A 23,069-nucleotide genomic window follows, 5' to 3' on the forward strand; every position below is an offset into this window, starting at 1 on the left:
CTCAGTTTTGTTCTTGTTATTCGAGGAAGCAATGATTAATTGATAAAACTTTAACAAGTGCAGTAATAGCAGGTGCTCCTAATTGCAAACTCTCAGGGATAATTCGGTCTTAGCTACTTTATGCTAATTTGTACAGCATTAGTCATAACAGTCTGTAATTTTACTTTTAAAACTACTTTTTCCTGTAGTCACTATAATCTAATTGAGAATTTTATCTAGTTATTTGTATGGAGAACACTGCTGAACTGGAAACGTGGGAGCCTGATCACCATAAAAGATTAAAGAAGAGGTCCTTAAAAATGTCCCCAGCAATTAAAAGCCCTTGCCAATTGGTTTCAGAGATAACTGTTTTAAAGGACTTTTAATGACAACATTTACCCTAATCTCATATAGTTTGAAGCCCAATCCCAATATCCATATCCCCCATTTTTTCTGGACTAAAAAACCTTTTCCTTTTAACAGCAAGTACTTCTCTCAAAGGCTGAAGAAAACCAGTGGGAAAAGCTGCATTCAGCTACCTGTTTTCCATTTCTGCACTTGTTGTGCACCCAGAAGGTTCATTGAACTCAAGCTACTGGGCAAACAACTGGTACCAAACAACTAGACAAACAAGCACACCATTACAATAGCCAAAGAATTGAACAATGGAATTTGTTATCCAGTTGGTCTTTGAGCAAATCAGCTAAATTGACTCCTGTTCTTCTCAGGAAAAAAAAAAAATAAAAAGAAAGTCTTTATTCCCAATTTATTCCACAGACCATTTAATATTGTACTTTTCAAGCAAACTGTGGTACATGCCAGGATCTGAGAAATCCCTTGAACATGTGGTAAGCCCTTGCAGATGTGGTAACAAGGTAAAATCAAAATACTCCCAGCAACAAGTCCTTTTTTTTCAATGCCACTTTACAGACGTAACTCTTCTTATAAAGAACAATGGAGAATAGCAACAAACACTGTATTATTCTATATGGAGCAGGTAGATTTTTCACAGGGCATTTAAACAACTACTTTGATGTTTGCTGGACCTCAGAAATGCTCAGACCTCTTCCACAATACTGAATAAGGTCTTATCTCCTCAAAACATGACAATGAATGGTCAATTCAAACATACTTGGAAATGCTTCCTGCATAGACTCAATTTTCTTACAGAATTTCACATTGTGGATTATCTGACAGCTACAAAGCCAAGCTTGGTGAGTGCTCTCTGCATTACTGGTCGTTCCATCAACTGCTCACACAACGCAAGTGGAAGCAAGCCACTGCTGACTCCTCTCATCTGTGATTCTTAGGAAATGGGGAGGTTTCATTTGGAACCAGGAGCAGCTGCCAAACAGATGTTCTTGCTGAGGCCTGAAAAACTGTGTGCTATATGTCTTCAAATAAAATGACAGTCCAAATACACTAGCTAGTAGCTAAGCTAACTTCTTTTGCAAGGCTTTGGGAAAGAGAGATGCAGTACAGACTTGGTAAGAATTGTGGTACCTTGTGACTAGGATGGGAACTTCCCTTTGGAATGCCAAAGAACGTGCCTGTGTTTGCATTTACCCAGTCTATACTAAATAAAACTAAAACCTAGACATAATCTGATGACTGCAGGAACAGGTGAAAATTGGAGGCCTTAAGTTCCTCTCTGACAAGGATCATGCCATATCTAGAATTTAATATCTGAAGCCAATGTTTAAGCTGGGAGCCCAGATCTGGCTTTTGTAGAACAGCTCAATAAATATTCTTCTCTTTTGGACAAGCAGCCCTTCACCTTAATGCTTTTTCCCCCCCTCATTATGGTTATTAAAATAGATACACACGCAATAGAGGTCCATTAGCATCTTTATCAATACTGCAAGTGGGCCAGGGGAAAAACATTAGAGACTCACTTCCCTCAGTAGCTCATTGAATTTTCTCTCCCTTTCACACACATGCACTTCTCATACCTCACCATTAAGGACTGGATTTCAAATTCCCTTGAACTTAAATCATCTATTACTAATGCACTGATCTCGGGCAGAAAAATAACTTAATTTTCCTGCTCGAGATCTGTCCTTCACATGGCTTGAAAATAATTGTCAACTCAGTGACTAAAAACCTGAAAGCCAGTGATTGACTTTAAATACCAATAAGCTCCAGTTGCATTATTCTAAAACTTCTTATGCCATAAACATCTCTGTGGCACCCAAGTGCCTTCCAGTAGTGTATGAAGCAGCCATGACTAACATCTGTCATGTGTCATTAGTACTCTCATCCCTCAAGGGGAAAAGCATTTGCAGTGAAGTGTTTTGTTTTGGTAGGAAATTAAAAGAAAAAACTGCACACAGCTACATGTTTATCTTAGAGGAACCAAGATCAAAGAGATGTATTTTGCACTTGGAGCAGGGTATGATATCTCTGAAGGTCCCTGGCTCTTGGGGTAGTTTATAACATGGTCTTACACTGCCCCCTTTGGAAAGTCTGCTCTCTGGCACCATCTGTCTCTTGATCATAAGGACGTTCCAGCAGGTCTGAAGAGAAAGATGTCAACCACAGAGCTGCCTTTCAGCAGGCCTGAGCCTAAGCCATGGGTCTCTGAATGGAAGGACTGAAGAGCTGAGCTTGATTCAGTGCCAAGTAGTAAGTCACTGAAGATAGGCTTGATGTGCTTGAGAAGCTCCTGGTGGTGAGGAGACTCCTGTGCTCTTCAGAGCTTTTGAGACTCACGAGGCTTTATGGTGAGGTACTGCTGAGCTCCCCTTGGAAAGGGTCTTATCACGTGGTATCTACAAATGCTCTTGCCATGTAACTCGAGTCGCTGCCTCCTTGCTCTGGTTTAGTTTTTCCCACTCCTCTTGTCCAACCATAAGCTAACTGTGCCATGGTGCAGCAGCATGGTGTGGTATTGGGACAGCATGTTTGGTCATATGTAGGAAAAGACAAGCAGCACATGTGTGTTGCCTTCATAGTGTCACCCAGTCCAGTCCTCTGCAGGTAAACAGCTGGACAAGGATTGGAATGGAAAGAATTTGCTGTAGTTGGAAGTGTAGCCTCTCACCAGTATCCACCAAGACCACCTCAGACTAGTGGAACTGGTTAAGCTTGGAGAGTGCTTGTCAAAGTCCAGGATGATCCCTTCCCAACACGATCACTCCAACAGCTTTACTAAAGCATGTTGAGTTTTACTTCCTGGCCCAAATCCAGATTTTTCTAGGAGTGCAGTATAAGCCTTCAGTTACATTATCTCAAACTTGACCAGCAGTATTTTATTTAAGGAAATGTTTGAAAACTGGTCTCTGGTTTAGCAATGCAAGCTCAACCTGTGACTAATCACTTTGTTACATGTAACATTGGCTTACAAGACTGTCCTTGAAAACCTGGGGTGATACAGCATCATCCATGGCAAAGAGAAAAGCTAAGTCCAGGTGCCTTTTCACCTTTTTCTCCAGATAGCTGCAGGGATTTCCTGGTCCACATCTCCTCATAAGCCAGAAGATTGTTTTGATTCATCAACATATTTTCAGTCTGACCTTTAGCTTCCTTCCTTAGTGGTATCAGACCAGCACACAACAATGCAACAAACCACTTTTAATCCAGTACCCACTGTCACAGCACAGCAGTGGTTTATCTGCCCAAGTTTCAGAGCACAGCTGACTTCCCCGTGCTGGCAGCTTTGCTCATGTGCACATTGTGCCTTGAACAGGTCCCTGAGCAACACTCACAGACCAGCTCTGCCTACCCTGCTGCAAGGGCTCACAGCTGCTGACGTGCAAATCCAAGAGAGATCAAAACTCCATTAAAACCTTGCTCTTGGAGGCTAGTGCAGGAAGTGGAATCAATCCACTCAGTCACCAATTTAAGTCCCTGCAAGTTTGTCAGGGACACAGATCCTATATTTTAAAGGATGTTTTATACAATAAATACCTTGTGAAACAAAGGTAAGGGTTTTTTGTGTTATTATTTGATAATTTTTATTTAGCTATTTTCTCACACATGAACATTTTACAGTTGTACCTATGGATGGTGATAGTTACTGTAGTGACAGAAGTATTAAAATACCTTTAAATACCTCCATGGAGACATCTTTTTTAACATCTTTGGTGCAGCTGTATTTATAGCAATAGCAGTTGCCAGTTTTTCAGGGATAATTACTTTGACTTATGGATATTTTCCATAATCCATGAAGTGTCCCTTAATATACTTTACTGTCACATTTCTCCTCTTGCAAGTTATATTACTGTACAATACATGAGTAACAGTATTGTTACTCATGTAACAGTATTGTTACTCATACATGACTAAATATCTTGTTCTTAAAACAAAGGAAGTCCTGTTTTTCGAGTGCAGTATTCCTGCAAATTAAGAGGTAAAAGGCATCAAGAGTAAGTGTGGGCATAACCTTCCCCTCTCACTAACTTTTGGTACTGACAGATTGAAGAAATCGGGTGCACTATTGAAAGAAACATCTTTTTTTTTTAAGCTGGTACTAAAAAATCTATTCATATTACTGAGAAGGAAGTTGGAAAAGCATGAGTTTGAGAGTCTGCATCAATTTGCAGTACAGTTGCTAACGAAAAACAACCAACCAACCAAAAAAAAAAACCCACCACTAAACACCAATCCTTCTAGCTCAGCTGAGTTTGTAAAACATCTCTGCTATCTCTGCTACCACTGAATCAGCAATCTTCTCTATTTCCTTTGGGCAACTGCCTCGAAATACAAAATGAAGAGCCAGTGACTCCAGATTACAGGAAACCAACTCTTTATTTTACTCAACCCTGATTGTAAACATATTTATCTACAGCATAATGCAGCTCTGGTTTCAGTTCCCAAATGCCTCGTTTATTAAATGTTCAGTTTTGTAACCTTGGTGTGTAGGACTTCAAAACTGTGGAGCTTGCCAAGACTGGGTGGACAGTTCATCCACATCCTCCAGAGTATGTGCTATATCCCCTTAGGATACTGCACAATGTGCTGTATTTATTACTAGCTGGATTAACTCATGCTTTACTATTGACATCACGCCAAACAATGCTGCCCTCTCTCACCCCCTGCTGCATTTGTAAATCTGCCCTTCAACATCTCCAATACAGCTTCAATTCCACCTTATCTGAAATCTCAGCCACATCTTGCCTTTCTGGTTCCGTGTTAGGCTCATGAACTGACTGTTATTACAAGTTCAAGAATGCATATCCAGCCACCACACTGGAAGATTCTTGAACTTGTAGCAACAGCAGATGAGTCATTTTATGAAGAAGGCTGGAGAGGAACTTTCTAACAAGGACATGCAGTGAGAGGACAAGGGGGAATGGCTTGATACAGAAGGAGGGTAGATTTAGATTAGATATTAAAAAGAACTTCTTTCCTGTGAGGGTGGTAAGGCCCTGGCACAGGTTGCCCAAGGAAGCTGTGGCTGCCCCAGCCCTGGAAGTGTTCAAAGCCAGGTTGGGTGGGGCTTGGAACAACCTGGTGTAGTAGAAGGTGTCCCTGCCTGTGGGGATGTAACCAGATGATCTTTAAGGTCCCTTCCAACCCAAACCATTCTATGATTCTATGATTTCAGAGTCTAGCTCTCATTGTCCAGGCTCACTTCTTCCTTTACAGATGTCTCTTTCAGTGAACTCAATTTGTGCCTGTTTGGGTGATCCTAATTCACCTACAGCTGACCTCTCATTACACACTACCTAATTTCTACATCCAGTACAACTTTCTCCTCTGGTTTCTCAGTCTGTAGCCACACCCAGGAAGTTTATTCAAGTTTGCATCTTATTTCCAATCCCAGTCCCATTACCCTTCAGTTTTTTGAATGGGTGATCTACAGTTAAGCAGTTTGGGATGGTTTCCTTAAACATACTGTGTAGAAGAAAACAGTGTCGCAAGAAAGCTGTTAACATACAAAGACAAAAAGAGAATCATAAATGAGAAGAAGCTCTATAGTCCTCCTCATATTGTCCTATCATTGTAATAAACAAGCTCATAAATAATAAATAATCACAACAATGACTAATAAAAAAAACTGTCTCTTTTTGGTAGAACCTTCCCATTCCAGAAATGCGTATTTGGAAAGTATCCATTTCATTTGTGCATGACAGCTCACAGGCTTGTAGCTAATTATTGCCATGCATAAGATGGTTAAGAGAGAAAAAACCATCTGTCAAGCCATAAAGATTGGTTAATCAGTTAAATATATATCCAATGTTTATGCAGAAACTGGAGTAGTCGAAAACTACTGTACCATCCCTCTATATTGCAGCATCAGTATCTCAGAATGGAGACAAGATTTACACGTATTACAAGTATGCCAAATTACAATTTATAAATCATATTCTCACATGCCATTCACTCTATTACTGGCGCTTCAGGTTTGGCACATGAGGGCAGTTTCCAGTTCTGTAGCCCCAGTTGTCACTTGGCTCAGAACTCCTGTATCTGCTCCAGCTGGGGAAGTGTTACCTGTGTGACTCCTACAAAAGCTGTGGCAATTTAGGGTCTCAGAGGCAACGTGAATTCAAAGAATACAGGCTTTCTGAATTTCAAACTTGCAAAGTTCTCTCCTGCCAATATTAGACACACTTTAAGAAAAGACTTAGATTTCAAAATATGCTCGAGAAAAGTACTAAATGTTTCCTGACCCACCACAGAAATAAAAGAATTGACAAAATATCTTCAGCTCAGCATGCTGTAAATCAGGATCCTGACTTGCTGGGCATTTTGGGCTGCATTTCAAATAATGTACCTTACCATATGATTTATACTACCTCTGTGCAATAAAGGTATTCTGGACAGCTTGATCAGTCCATCATGATCAGCTTGATCATGCTTGCTCACCTCTCTTTCTCTGGTTCCTACCCCCACAAAACAAACACATGCCCTAAAGACACCCTCTCATATACCCAAAACAAACCCACAAAACTCAAAGCACACAGACTGGCTGCAATTAGGAACACAAGGTTCTTCTGAGGTAACTGTAATTGTGGCTCATTTTTTTTTTAGCCCTTCTGAATACAGTAGCTCTCTCTTTGGCATGAAACTCTTTACTTGGTGCAGTCAAAATAATAAAAAAAGTTCCTTCTGTGAACAAGATATCTCTCTCCTCAAATCTTCCAACAAGCACATCAAAACAGTCTTGTCTGTCCTTGAGACACAAAACGGACTTTAAAGTAGAGAACTGACAGCATCTTACAAATCCTCTTCTAGAAGAGCCCTTGTTTTCTGATTCAGTTACAGACAAAAAGAATCAGTTAGTAGGATTTCCAAATGGGATTTCTAAAAATATAATGCATTTGGATACATTTTGATTCCTACAAAGCTAAACTTATAACCCTAGATGAGTAGATCCCAATCAAACTTCCAGAACAGGGACTCACAGCTTCTAGTCAGTTGAGGTACTGGAAAGTACTAATCAGCCAAGATGTTTCCAAGAGCAATAGGACTACTTTCCCCCATTGAAACTGTTTGCAGAAGCTGGCATAACTGAAATACTCCGATGGAATCTCTTGGATGAAATAGTTATTTTTGCTCTTAAAAAGAAACAAAACCAAAGCAATATAACAAAAAACTCCATGATATTAAAGCCCAATGAGACTTTATTGGTTTTGTCCCATGGCTGTCATTCAGCATGGCAAACACTCTGAGGTACTCCTAAACTTTTCTCTGAAGGTGTCTGAGGCTAAAGCTGCCCTAAACACACACCAGACCTATGACCACAGACCCACCCTTTTGACTTCTCATTTGAACCTTGTAATACTGTTACCTAGTATATAGTAAACATGGAAAAGTCAGCTGCTAGTTACAAAACTCAGTCTAAAACCTTTCCTTATTATTTCTTGCCAGATGCTGAAGATTCTCCTGTCAAGGAAGATTTTGCTATTTCAAACACAGTTTTTCAGGCTCAGCAAATCCACAAGAACTAGTAGCCATTTGCTGGGATCATTAGTTGGTTTTTCCGTGTGGCAGCTGTTTTGTTTCTCTTTTTCAATTGGCTTTTCCATGTGTGACTTTTCCCATCAGCAGTATCAGAATTGACATTTGACTTCAAGGTAGTTTAAAGGCCATCAGGAACATACTGTGACATCGCTGAGTCTAAACTCCAGAAGATATTTGTGCGTGACTATTACACCATATAAGCTCTCTTTGTTCAAGTCTCTCAAGTCATTATGCATACCAGGACCAGCACAGACAGATGTCTCAAATAAAGGATGAGGGAAACATAAGACAGTGGGATAAAGCCCTAAAGAGAAGGCAACAGTTGACATTATTTAGAAACAAACTGGCATTGCGAGGCATACAGTGTGAGTGATCAGAAACAATGCAAACTCATTTTTAGATATTGTCAGACAACTCAGCGATATTGTTTTACTCAACAAAAAAGTTTGAAGACCTCTGTGAGTGTCAGATAGGTATTAATAACTTATGGGTAAACATCACAGGAAAAAAAAAATTCTGGCACTCAGCCTCTGTTTTTGCCAGGAAAGAAAATGATTGAGCAGATGGTTTGTTCAGAAACCGCAGCCTTTGGGAAGAAGCTTTTTTGTAAAACTGAATATATTTTGCAGCCAACAAAGATGTGGAAATTTTTGTCTTTAGGAAGTTTTCACTGATAGCAAGAGGATGGGAAAGTCAGTGCAGTACTGCAGTTCAAAAGGAGTATTGCTAATCATACTATATTTTTTTACTTAGCAGGTCTGTGGCAGTCCAATGCAACAGAATATCATTAAGCATCTTGACAGGTTTATGGAAGCCTTGCTCTAGGACAAAGACCCAGGTCATTATATTTCTACTGCAGCAATGATGAATACGATTAGCAGGGTTTTTTTGTGGAGGGGAAAGTTGTTTCCTTCCAAAGCTCCTCCTCCCCTTGTCTGCATTCATAAAACAATTTCCCAATCTGCTAACCTGTATTTTGTGGCACAGCCCTTTCTTTCAGTCTTTTCCAGCACAGAGATTAAAAAACCAGCTTAACAAATTAGCTTGTAAAAAATATTGTGGAGTTTTGCACGCAGCTTCATGACTATTTTGTTTATTAAATTCTGAACACATGTCAGGGGCCTGAAAAAAAATAAAAATATATGTAAAAAAATACATGTAGATTATAACTAGACCCCAGTATCACCAGGGAGGAAAGTGGCTTGCTAGGACCATAGCCAAGTGTGGTTGTTTAACTGTTCTGACTGATGATGGCAAAGGCCTACACACAACCTGTATATCATGGAAAATAAAAAATAATAATTAAAAAAAATAAAAATCAAGAAAGACCCTATTTATCAAGCACAGATGAGCCCAGAAGCCACTGTCCTTCCATGACTCCTCCAGTGAGTTACATCCTGGCTTTGTCAGACTTCTCATGTGCCCAGTACAAACATTACATGTTTGGGGATTTTCTTTATATAGTCAACATTTTACCATCTCTCTTCCTTATGCTTTGAGTTTATCAGAGGCATATGATTGTAATTACCAAGACACCATGCCCAAAGAAATCAAGTTGTAGTGAGACACTGATTGAATTACCTTGATCTCAGACTCATTAGCTTGGACCTGGTGCCATAATAAATACTTCCACAAGAATCCCAGTGAGTTCAGAGCATGGAGGAAGAACTTAATTGTAAGACTATGCAGAGGTATTCAGAGGGTAAACAAAGCCAGTGCCATTAGCTTTAAACTTACAAGCTTATCTTGACAACTGTCATCTGAAGCCTGAGATATTTTGCCTGTGTGCCCAGTGCTCCCTCTGTGAGAGGCCTTTTCACTGGCAATAGCTGCACCAGGAACCCATGCCCAGTCACCATTTCATTGTGCCCCAAAACTGAATCATGTTTTTCCTGTCAGGTCATTGCATCATCCTTACATTGGAGAATAGGAGAGAGAATGACTAGAAAGACCATTTAAAGGATTCCAAGCCAAAAATAGAAAATTTTGCTCTTTCCTAATGACAAATGCTATAGTTTTCCCCAGTAACTTCAGTTCTCCTGCTTCAGTCATGGTTGAAATAGCACCTGCAGAACAAGGCTGCTTTTCTTCTTCTTCGAAATATTCAGTGCTGCAGAACTCCTGTGTGTTCTCAGAAATAGAGCCCTGGCTGGAGGAGGAATTAAAAATCCTACTAAAATACCTGAAAAACTTTTTCTTTCTTTCTAGTTCTTAAAGAAAAACGTGGTCCTTCCGGAGGGCTTTTTTTCTGAACTACAAAACCAACAGAAAAGTCGTATAACTGTAGAGAGCTATAAAGCGCTTGTGTGCTTTCCCCCAGCTTTAATCAGAGGGGAAAACACACCCCTCTGTGCCAGATTTTAGGGCTGCAGAAGCTTTGATGTCAGCTCTGCCAGCTCACACCACCTACTACTCTGGCCAGGGCCCTGGTGCCCATTGCAGACCCACATCCACTCATAACTGCAGGGTCAGGCAGTCAGTGCTTTCACCTTCCTTTCTAAAAACCTAGACTCACAATGCATTAAAACAGGAACTGGAATTTGGGCTAAGCTCACTTTCCTCTATCAGATCTGTGTCTTGGAAGGCAGTGCCAGCTATCCAAAATAGCCCATTTGATGGGTCCTATCTTCCAAGGAAAAGCTATAGAGGAGAGAAATGACTACAGGCACAAGAAGGGAAGCATTGAGTGGAAATTACATCCAGGTTATAGAGATGCAAGAGAGAACAAGAGCAGGCTGGCCACTGGAAGCCTTTTGCTTCTTCCTTCATGGGGTGCATATTTGCACTTTGGATAATAAGTGTATTTTGAGACCTGATTCTGCAGCTGGTGGTGTCGGTACAGGGGGGCACTTAGATCACATCTTAGTGGCAAATAGAAAGGTGCCTGAAAATACTGGGGGCTTTATTTTCAGATGAGGGTGTTTTTACCTGCCTCCTTTCCTCTGAACAAAGACATGGTGCTCTGCTTAATTGGACACTGAGCATTTTAATTCTTTTTTTTTTTTTTAAATGAAGGAAGAGAGCAGCAGAAGCAGGGTTATAAGAAAGAACAGACAAGATTTGTAATGTTCATTAAGCCAAAAGCTAGGAAATTAGATGAAAGAAAACTATCAAGGGTGTATTCCTTTGATGACTGAAACTGAGACTGAAAAGTTCTTTTTAAGTGAATTATGATTTACTGGATAACAGATACAGAAAGATTTCACTACCACCACCTGTAAAACCGCATTGGTTTTTATCAAGTAGCTCCTGTTTAGCCCATTTAGTTGATGTACATTCTTCTCAACTAGCAAATATAAATGACTTATGGGGATAATATTTCAATATGTAATGACATTGCTATATCTTGGATTCTTTTAAGATCAGGGTTATTAAATATTAAATATCAAAGCTGTAAATTATTGTAGCAGCTTTATACAACTAAATTAAATTCAAACAAAACCTAATTTCCTTAATCATTGACTGTAATCCTCCAGGAACATATGCTATTAACTCAGCTACAAATGGCACAGAAATTGTACGACTTTAGTTAAGTTATTTTATATCAAATTCTAATCCAGGGCAGAGTCCTCAGTAAATCTCCTGCAGGGATTTTAATGCTTCTGCAATCATATTGGATTTTTACTGGAGAGCTAATCTTTTTATACTCTGTTTCTTCACTCCTTTATTCATTTCCTTCATACCCTTACTGAGCTTAGCTGGTACCTGCTTTCACATATCATGTTTTGAAAGATTTGGCTTTCCTCTCTTGTATTTGATGGGCAACAGTTAGGCTTTCATGTATGCCAGAATTGGGTAAGTTTTTTTGTTTCACATGTGCAACTGAATCATTCCCATTTGTGTCAACATGTATGTTAACTGCCTCTTGTGATCTCTCTGTAAGGCTGTCAGAATTATTCACAGTTTGCAGTCAAGCATTGAGAAAGCAGAACAATTTCCTCCTCTTTAAGAACCCAATGGAAGTAAAATTAAACAGATTTAATTTAAGGAAGAAACTTCCTTAGAGACTCAAGGAGTCTTTATTGGATAATAAAGAAATAAACTTAGAGCCCTAGGAGGTGAGACTTGGGGAAAACTCCAGAGATCATCCAGTCAGCCCTCTGCCCCACACTGATCAACTAAACTGCTGTCATCCCTGACAGATGTTTCCCTAATCTGTGCTTAAAAGCCTGTGACAATGGACATCTCTCTATACAATCTATTGCAGTGCCTCACTAGCAAGAGGTGTCTTCAGACACCTACTTGCAATTTTTTTTATTTTTTTTTTTAAGCCTTTTACTTCCTTCCCTCTACTTTGGGACTGGAAAAATGAGGCTATCCCTGGCCTCTTGGCAACACTTGGCCACTTCCATCTCTCAAGTTTTCTTTTCTCTAGACTGAATCACAGAACCCCCTTGCTATCCTGTCAGCTCGCTCTTGGAAAAGCATCACCTGAATTAGTGTAATTTGACTGAGGTCTGAAATCCAGCACGTTACGCATATGTTTATACATCCCAGTGTCTCTGTCAGAGCAGAACAACCAGAACAACATTGCTGACTGAGCTGGTTTAAAGGTAAACCAGCAGGGAAAATGAACTCAACTCAAAAGAGAGATTATAAATCAGAATAACAATTTAATAAAATAATACAATAAGTACAGTTATACAGACAAACAATTGGGTTTAACCCACAAAAGCCAAATATATAACCCAGCACCTTGGGGCATGAACAGAGTGGTGTTCATTGGGCCCCCTGAGCCCCTGAGTCCAAAGGAAAAAGTGAGGGGAAAACCTGTTGGTGAGAGTGCTGTTGCAGTCTGGTCAAGAGTGATGATTGCAGTCCAGTTGAGGGTGGTGGTCTCAGTCTGATTGAGAGCGGTGAGCTGCAGTCTGGTTGAGAGCGGTGAGCTGCAGTCTTCCTCTGGATCCCACGAGTGGTAAAAAGGTTCCAAAACTCCAAGTTTGTATATTCTCCAGTTCAGGCAGGAATGCTCAGTCCTTCCCTCAGAGCGGGGAATTCCATAAAAGGGTATGAGGACAGGAACATCTTCCTATCTCGCAGGCCTCTACTGCTAACAATTTCTGAGAAATGGCATGGAAGGCTATAGAATACACAGTTTTGGGTTACACCCATACCATGATGAACTGGTCTCAGCTGTCCTAACTAGGACACTGACTCACAGCAAATTTATGACCCATTCTCATCTCCAGTCTCTTCCAGCTTAATACCCTATAATTATTTCTTTATGAATACTGTAAATCAAATCTTCAAAGTGTCTTGAACTGAAGAGGGCAAACAGCCACTACCCTCAAATTTCACTACCAAAACCATCCCAGTTTGTAAACAATAGAAGTAAATTCTGAGACAATTTCTTTTGCTCAGAGCTCTCCCTTAAAACAAAACCAAACTCCCCAAAAACCCCACAGCACATAATCACCAAAACTCAGACACAGACAGTTTTCAGCATCCACACAGACACAGTTTGCAGGCAAAAAAACAAACAAACAAACAAACAAACCCAAAAAACAGAGGAGAGGGTATATCATTAGCAGAGCACTCTATACAGACACAAGCCTTGCTTTCAGCTTGGATCCAACCAACACTACAACCTCTCATACACACAAACTGTCTTGCTCCCATTCCAGGACAATTTCTGAGACCAGAAAGTCTCTATTATTGTAACCATTCTGGGTCAGAGCAAAGGTCCATCTGTTCCACTGCCTGTATCCAACAGTAGACCTAACTCCATCCTCAGGGAAAGAGTACAAGAACAAGGTAAACAAAGTAATTCTCCCTAGCCTGTGATCAATTAGTCTGACAACTGTAAGCTGCAAATAGCAGAAACTATGAAAAGAAAAGAATTGGTGGAACACCCATACATATAATGTCACCAAATAAAAAAATTAACTCTATAAGGTTTTGTGCAGGAGTCAGTGCTGTCCCATTCTACAGTGTACACCTGTACTCATGCTGGGACTCCAAAGAGTTCATCTGTTCCTCCTGCACAGCTGTGCCACCCCCTGAGGGCTTCTGCGCCACCTGACCATCCCCTCACCAAACAATTCCCTGGCAGACTTCCTGTTCATGATGTGTTTGAACAGATAACAGACATTTTAGCTATTATGTTTTTTGCCAATTGTCCCTCACACTCCTTCAGCCAGCCTTATCATGTTTGTACATGTCAGAGTTTATCATCTTTTCAGTTTTCTTCATCTGGACAGCATTTCAACTTTCTGAAGGATGCTTTCTTGCTCCTGCAATCTCACTAATCCTGCCAATGCTGGTTTCTTCTCACCCTTTCTCAAGTTTCTCTTGATACACAGTTATTTTCTCTGTACTTCCCATGTGATTTACGGAAGCAACATCCATACTCCCTGCAAAGAGTTAGGTGTTCCATCTGTCTTACTTTCAATAAGCCTGCTGATCTGCATCTAGTTTTCCTTTTTCAAGCTGAGCAGAGCAATGGTAGAGAACTCTGGTTTGTCTTACTCCTGCCAAATCTAAGCACATTAAGATCCCCCTTTCAGGGAAGCTCTTCAGCTGTTAGTCTCTACATCGTATCCCATAAACCACGGAGGAGTCAAGTCAAGCGCTGACCTCGTGGGCTCCTGAACAAGCTGCTCCACAAATTAGCCAGAGACATCTAAAAACATACTCTGCCAAGTCTGGATGCAATATTTGCCTCTTCTAGACCAAATAAAAGTCATCCATGAGTATTTACTTCCTCCCTCTACTCAGGCTGTTGTGCTGCCACCATGGTCCCACCAGTGAGGGAGGCTGAGTCAATGCTATATATCTTCTTCCTATTTGAGTTTGGGACTTTCACTGAAGTCTGGATTGTTCATTGATTAAACTTCTTTTGTAAGCAAGTCAGCTCCAAAGTGTCTTTAATATGCAGAACTACTAGCTATCAGCAAAGCTCACTGCATCCTTCCAGAGCACAGTATCATGGGAACATCCCACTGATCATCTTTCCAAGTTTGTGACATCTGCCCTGTTAAGATCTCCATGATCAATCAGATATACCAGTTCCCCCAGGTCATTTCTTTGACATTAAGCACTCCCACAGAGGAATATCTTGTTTAAACAATCTCTTGAATCCGTCTGTTCCCAGTTTCCTTTTCTACTAGATTTGACCTTAACACCAGCGGAAGGGCTGTGAACCAGCAGCACTCAAGGCATGATATGGCTGGGTGGCTGTTGGCAGGGGATTATCAGTAGTAGGTCCTTGACTTGAATTAATTTTCCTCTGAGCATGAGGAGTTTGATTTTTTTTGCTTCAACAAGGCACGCTGCACAGCCCATTTATTTACACAGGTATTTCCCCAGCGAGTGATCCATATTGTGGAATGGACTTTTGTTTTCCTGGGTAGGGTTATTTTAAAGTAGTCTTCTCCCCCATTATCCCCTCCCATCCCCAAGGATATCAGGTGGCCAGCACCAGCACTTCATAAAGGAAGAGGTTTGGCTTTGCAGTAAGGAAAACTTAGATCTTAGCAATTGAGGAAAAATACCTTCTTAGAAAGGTCATAACTCTTAGAAGAATATCTTCTTGTGTTTAAAGTTAAAAAAAGGACTTTTTAAAATTAAATCAGCTAGGAAGTTGGGACCTTTGATAGTATGTTACATGGACTTGATTTGCATTTTTCAGTGGTGTATCTCAATTTAAGCATGTTGGCAGTAAATTAACACAAAACTAGAGCAACACAGTAACAGTTTTGATCAAGAAGAAATTTCTCTTTGGTTGCCCAAGTGTAAATTCAAATAAAATTTATAATCTCTATAAGAAACATCAAAGCAGTTTTAAAACATACTCTGTACTTTATACACTGTTCCCACAGAGGATACTAAAAGTCAGTCTGGAGGTAACTGACCTAACAGAAAACTTCGTGTGGTTTTTGTATACGTCTCTATTGGTCAATTCAGTAATATTAGTACTAGCCCAGATTTCATCCTGATTTCTGGAGTTCTGCACTCCTTAGTCCTGAAGCGGGGTGTAGATGATACAATAGAGTGGCTTAACTAGCTTTTCTGGCTTCTGTTGCACAAGGGATTCCAGTATTGAGCTAAATACACAGTTTCTGCTTTCCAGTACTGCAGTGTTAAACAAACGATTTTAAAAGCTCCCAAGTATGAATTATATCTTTCACGGGGAGCAGAAAGAGGGCTTTTAGTTTGCACTCTCAGTAGTGCAGTGGAGCTTTCAGCAAAAATGATTCAAATTAATAACGTGTCTTACATTTTGCCTCTTTGTTAGAAAATCTACGAGGCGAGAGCAGCAAGTGGGGCTGCAGAGGGATGGTAACTGTGAGAGGGAAACCTCCCTCTGCTGTGTCCCCGAACCGATGATAGAGGGGACAGACGCAACCCTCCCCCACCCCTGCCTTGGGGCGGCCAGGGCTGTTTCGAGCCTGCAAACCACGGCAACATGGAAGAGTGCCTTTTTTTTTTTCCCTTTAAAAAGTTTTCAGGAAGTCTGGAGGAGGGGCGATGCTGTTTCTTTTTTGTTATAATGGGCCCCTTTGTGGAGATGGAAGAGAAGAGATCTGTGTGCCTGCGGGGCGCGGGCTTCCCGGTGACTCCCAAGGTAACTTCCCAGGGCTCCTAAAGGCGCCGGGCCCCCGCAGTGCGGGGCGAAGGGAGGGGGCTGCTCCGGGATGGAGCTGATGGTGCTGCTCAGTGCCCTGGTGACTCGCCTGCTCTTCGTGCTGCACTCTCTCATCGGGGTCTGGAGAGTGACTGCCGTGAAGAAAGAACCCAAGTACTGGCTGCTGGCACTGCTCAATCTTCTCCTGTGCCTGGAGACAGGGCTCACCCTCAAGTTTAAGCAAGGCAGAGGCTACAAATGGTGAGCATATCCCGGCGGAGCCCCTTTTGCTTCTTTGCATGTACTTTGCTGGAGATGGGACGCTGCCCCCGAGAGCAGGGGCTTCCCTGGCCCCGGCGTTCAGGGGTCGCGTTTGCTCCCCGGCTGCTCCTGGGCGGCGGGGATGGAAAACTGGTAGAGTTCGGCCAGTCCATTGCCAAACAGAGGGCTTTCAGGAGGGGCAGTTCTGCAGCAGACTACTCGGGAGCCACTGTATAATTGTGCGTGTATCCATACTAGCAGCGAAGAGTGTGGGAATGTAGCTGCAGGCAAGAGGTGGATGCTGTGAAGCTGTGGGCTGGGGACGCTAGGGGCACCTCCTGAGCCACTGCCTGTCGGGGCTGCACGCTGCAGAGGGATGCTGGGGCACCCACAGGGATTCCCTGCATCTCATACTCTGTCCTGTCGTGCCCTGGTTTGCACCTCCTTCCCTAAGGACTGTATTCCCATTCCCTCCTCCTTCCAAGAGTGCTAACACCATGCTAGTGCATGAACCTAAACTCAGTGACAAATAAAAGATGAGCGGCAACCACTCTTCTGATACAGCAGCAGTGGCTTAAATATTTGGATTTGAGAGGCTCTTCCAGAGGGGAACTTTCATGCCTGAAATGCTGCCCTAGAAATGAACAAAAAAGTTAGTCATCGCAGAGCTTGCCCAAGCACATGGGTTTTTACGTGCATCTAAAGAATTGCTGCTGTCATCTACAGCTCATCAGTGCTCAGGCAGCCAAAACAAGTGCCCTGTGAAAAGGAAGCGGTCATGTAAATAATTGTCAAGATTTCACTAGGACCTTTTATTGTTAAAAAACTCAAACTGCAGGCAGGCCCTGAGACAAATCCAGAGCCCCAGAGTATTTCCATGTTCTTAAATTCCTGCCCGTTGCAACATGTGAAACTCATCATAACAGAAGCAGTGTTGTGTGACAATTCACACAAGTGCTCCATGCCCTAAATTTGAATGTAGTAAAAGCAGCGATAATGTCTGGGACACTGGAAAATTTAACAACAGCACAGCCCCAGATGCAGTTATGAGACAGGCAGATTGAGTAGACCCAATTCACTTGGGAAAAGAGGCAGCAACAGAGTCTTCATGAAGGAACACTTGCTATGGCAGCTTTTGGAAAATCCAAAGAAAAAAAGATTCTGAAAGCAGATCCATGTTAGATTAATACATGTGCTAAAAGACTGGGCTACGTTTAGTTAGAAGGAAATTTTGAAAGTGGATGTGGTCCAGCGCCTAAAACAGCACAGTAAAGACATTTATAGGTAAGAACTGTAGACAAATGGTCAGTATCTATTTGTATCAGGGTAATTTTCTACTCCAGTGGAAAACACATTTAGAACAGGAATTACCAGAAGCATTTATAGAAACACCTCTACAGACAGTCACCAATCCAAGCAAGGGGCAGACTGTGCTGCAAGGCTCCTGCCTCCTAGAGCCTCATATTGTCTCTGTTCATTACTGACAGAGAACTGTTCCTTATTACACCAGCATAAAACATTAAATGGCACATGTGGAGAAAAAGTATTCTTGTGAGCCTGGCCATGTAACATGTCCTCTAGATTGCCTCTTCTGACAGAAAGGCAGGGTTAAAGCCCCTGAAGTCTCCTGGCCTGATCTGGTATCATTAGCTCAGTACTGCTAACCTGCCAGCTGGACAGATTTTTCATGTGCTCAAGTCCTACAGGAAACACTGTAAAATATGTTAGTTCTTCCATTCAAATGAGAGGTGTGTTCTCTCCCAAAATAACCATGCTAAAAACCCACAGAATCATAACTTTTTTTATTTTTTTAAAGAGTTAACAACAAAAAACCCCACTGTCAAAACAAACAACACTTCCAACCTTGAAAAAGAAAACAAAACCACTATGAAAACCTAAACCCAGACTATGTTACAGGGGATTGTTTGAAACATTTTAGAGCAGCTCAGCAACCCAGTCATTTCCCTGAGCAGCAGGGTTTTTTTCTTTTCTCAATATCTAATCTCCCCACTGGAAAAGTCATGATTATCAAAATAAAGGTACATTCAATATAGGAACAAACAATAAATGCAACAGCATTTGACCGAAGTGTTGCTGTAGTTGCATACTTATAAGCAATTCAGATTCACTGCAGAATGTGCCAGTGGTAGGATAGAAGAAACCAAGCAAATGTCCTGAGTTTGACTACACTGCCCTGTCCTGGGCCGCACATATACGTGATACAAAGGCAGCTGAGCATCTCAGCAGTGTTGCAGCAATGCTCACTCATTGGAGAGCAGAGTTAGATGGAACATTAGTGGCATCACACCTCATTCCTACTCCAAAAGGATAGGAATTGCCAAAAAAACCCCACCCCAAACAAATGTCATCTGTTTTATAAGAGAACATCAACTCTCACAAGAATCAGTACTTGCAGAGGGAGTCATAAAACCTCTCCATGACTTCTGCATAAACCCAGCTAAAGAAGCTGAAGATAATAAAGTTTCATCATCCCAAGTGATACAGAAGACTGGCAAGGAAAGAACTAGAGACAGAAATCCTGAAGAATTATACAACTGCCAGTACAAATGGGGAAACAAGGCCAAGACCCATTTTCATAGACCCATTTTCAGTGCACAGCCTGCACTGAAAGACTTACTACTGAAGAAATACTTGTTATAGGCAAACTGATGCTATTTCTACATTTCCTGTGTCAATGCGCAGGATTCTGACCCACAACCTTTATCCCAGCATCACTCAGTAAAACGACTCAATGCATTAATTCACTCTTCATGAAATCAGAAAGAGTATGTTAGCTAGAGGCTTTTTAAGTACAGAGAGTGCTGTGCTGGAAATCCAAACAGCAAATTGCCTTTGGTTAGTTCTTAAAAAGAGATTTTAAATAAACTTCCATATATGATCCTAGATGCATGTACAAATAAACCTGTGATTTATAGTACTGACACAGCATAAGTAATCCAGCAAAAATAGCAATTCTTATTTGCAGTTACCCTATTTCTTAATATCTCATATGGTAGAGGCACAAGATAACTTTTCAGTGCAGATAATGTTTGGATATATGGTATTTATGATGTGTTACAATACCAAAATATCTTTTCTTTTCCTTCACAGGTTTTCACCAGCAATATTTTTATATTTGATTTGCACAGTACCATCACTATGGCTGCTAGAAATTCATCATGGGACTCAGGTATTTATTATGAGACAAGATGAACTAGTTTGAAATCGACGCATTATTTGATGGGTTGGATTTGGGCATACAGACAGAAGTCTGCCAAGTCTTGTTCCAGTTCTCTATTTCATATTGGTGGGTCTCCCAAGCCAGCTATACTATGACTACTGTGCACTTCCTAATTATCAGATAATGAGCCTCATTCCTAGCTAAAAATGAGACCATTTATTTGTATTTATCTGGGGAACTGAGGACTAGAAGTTTGAAAAACACAGCCTTTCACCCCCAGGTTACCAGCATGAATCTTGCTCAATATGATGAAAGAATTTCATTGCTTTGGAGGCCTTTGTAAAATAAAGTATGAGTTTCACAGCACTTAAAAGCAGATAACACAACTCCAAAAAAGTAAAAACTGAGACAAGTGTCAGTGAAAGGGGTCTTATACTCAGGTTACCTCATATTTGCTGCAACCTAGGAGAACACTCACTGGTTGTTACCACAGCCAGTAATTTGTCTGTCAGTGTTTATATCCTTTCTTTCTTTGTGCTGCACAGTAATCTAGGAGGGGGGTGTCTGGATTCCAATTCAGGACTAAAACACACAGTAACACTTTTAAAGGCAATTGTTCTGGGGTCATTTAGGCATTTAGGGCCAGAACAGTCACTTAGCCCAGCAGCTCCCATTGAGTGAACCATCTCCTCATGCAGGCTGCTTTCAAGTCCCTATAGCACTTCCATGTAGTGAAAAGGAGATTTTGTCTATCCCAGCATTTGCACATATGCAAGGCCTTATATCCACAGCAGTAAAGGTTCTGATTGAAACAATAAAAAAAAAGTAACAGAAGAAAATACATAAATTAGACTAAGAAGACCTAGTGCCTCATTTTCTCCTTTGAAACATTGTTAGAGCCCACAGAAACATAATCAAATATTCAAAATTGTGTTTACGCTGAAAATGCCTGAGGCTTTTTCTAAATACAGCAGCAGGAATTTATTGTCTTCTTGTTTTCCCAAATCTCCTTAAACAGTCACAGACAGGTAAGGTGGATATTGAGAACATTTGTCATAGTTAAACCTGGTCCAAGAAACAGGCTAATTCTGTAGTCAAAGGCAGCAGTTTATTTCCCAAAATGATGTTAGAACATGGCATACTTTGTTCTTATTGATATACTGCTACTGTGAATTAAAGGGGAAGTATATCAAGTTAACAGTTTAGTTTATACCTGGAGAGATAGGATAGAGAGTTCTGGAAACACACAATCTAACAGATTCAAAAACAATACCTCCAGAAGGCGAAAAGCCCTCCTATCAATTAACCTCAAACACAGCACCCTGATTAGGCCTACTCTCAATACAAAGTATTCCTGGGACTTTCCTTATTTAAATACTAACAGAATGTGTAATTATGCTAGATCAACACTTTTAATTTATTCACCACGAAAACAGTTTGTGGTCTTTAAGGCAGTAGAACTTTGATCTTGTGTTGAATCTTTACCAGGAAAGATCAGCTGCTTGTGTTGGTGTTGTTATTTAAAGCAGGTGTTAATAGGCAGCCCCCCTCCCTAAGACAGAGGCAATTCTGCCTCTCTGTGTACTGCAGAACTGGACATAAGTAATACCATTCATATATCAACAGTGAAATACTGACTGCATAGAAATTACTGCTTTGTGGTAACATATTCGGGAATGAAATACATGTTTGAGAGAGATGATAAAGTAAATTGAACTGTACTGAGAGAAGACATTGCTGTCTGCAAAATAGAGTGTCAAGAAAATTAAAACCATTTAATCCATTAAAATCCCCAAACATTCTTTCTTAATAATGTACAGTATCTCAGAGAAAGAAATACCCCTGTTACCTTTTCAAATGCCAGGTGTATCACTGCCACAGAAAGCAATAACCGACCACCTTTTGCAGGGCTTACCCGACTACCAGTGCTGGAGTCAGTGTAGGCTTCCAGTCAGTAATAAGGCAGATACTTGTAAACCTTGTAATAATTTTTAACCACCTTAAATTGAATATTTTGAGGAAATAGTGAATATTACTGTCCATTCCCTCATTCTGAGGTGGGATTCTCTTACCAGCTAAAATTATAGCATAATGATCTCCTCGAAGTGATCTTACATCTTTCACTATTTCTTTCCTCCCATACCCATTATATTCCTCAATTTGGAAAATAGCTTAAGCAATCATTTCTCCCTGTTTTACATTTCAGCTTTCCTGTATGAGCAAAATGAAGCAGTCAGGAGTGCTTTGAATTTCTGACATCACACGTGTTGCCATAGTGATGGCCACACTGTTTGCAGCAAATCACAGACAGCAAGCAGGGTACCTGTTCCTTGGCAGAGGGCCTGCTCCAGGGAAGGGCTAGGCTCTTCCAAAACATCCTCAGCCTGCACAGCCTCCATGCACATTAACAGGTTAAATGTCATGGTTGAGTACCCTCAAGTGCCAATTTTACCATCCCAATGCTGGACCCAGTGTGAAGAGTTTTAGCTAACCTCCGTTTTATTTGGGAATAATGGATTGTAAATATCATGCAAACAGAAATTGCCTGAATTAGTTTGGTGTTCCAGATGTCCCCCATGCACTGGCAGTGAGCTCTCTGCAGGCCATACACTGAGATGTCGCCATGTCATGCAACAGCATTTCTGTTTTGATTAGATGTTTCGTAAATCAGAGGTGTGTAAGCTTCATCTCAGAAGAAAGAGAAAGTAAACAGAGCTAGAATTTATACAAAATGGGTATAACTTCCTCCTGTTCTATCTTTGCACAGGAAAAAAAAAAAGGCATTTTTATTTAGCTAGATACAGTCTCAATACCTAGGAGTGACTGGACTCTAGTATTAAAAAGGTAAAATGTTTATCAAATGCCTGTGAAACACAGTATCGAGTTTTTCCTTGTCACGTTCTGTCATGGTTTGAGATAGCACCAAAATCCAATCCCCAGCTCTATTCCCCCTCCCACATCTCAACCTAATGTGAGATGGGCTTTTCCAGACAAAACACACCGGACTCAAAGTGGGGGAAAGGGAATATATTACAATGACTGTACAAATAAATACCATATCACCTTATACACACGATCACAAACTATCTCTACCATAACATATGTATTTACAGTGGACCAGATCTCTTCTCCCCTCCAAATAAAAGTCCAGGAGGGAAAGAAGGACAGATC

General features: G+C 40.9%; 2 protein-coding genes across 2 annotated transcripts in view; one reads left to right on the forward strand and one right to left on the reverse strand.

The window, feature by feature from the left end:
• The window catches only part of CABCOCO1 (ciliary associated calcium binding coiled-coil 1), a 227,785-nt gene that overhangs the window by 91,358 nt on the left and 113,358 nt on the right, over positions 1 to 23,069 (reverse strand). The window lies entirely within an intron of this gene.
• The window catches only part of TMEM26 (transmembrane protein 26), a 15,833-nt gene continuing 9,173 nt past the window's right edge, over positions 16,410 to 23,069 (forward strand). The window contains exons 1-2 of the mRNA XM_008933647.2: positions 16,410 to 16,717; positions 19,829 to 19,907. Of these exons, the coding sequence (XP_008931895.1) occupies positions 16,527 to 16,717; positions 19,829 to 19,907 (270 nt within the window). The 5' untranslated portion in view covers positions 16,410 to 16,526. The remainder of the gene's footprint in view (positions 16,718 to 19,828; positions 19,908 to 23,069) is intronic.

Source organism: Manacus vitellinus, unplaced genomic scaffold, assembly GCF_001715985.3.
Source record: "Manacus vitellinus isolate BGI_N305 unplaced genomic scaffold, ASM171598v3 scaffold_80_pilon, whole genome shotgun sequence".
NCBI lineage: Eukaryota > Metazoa > Chordata > Aves > Passeriformes > Pipridae > Manacus > Manacus vitellinus.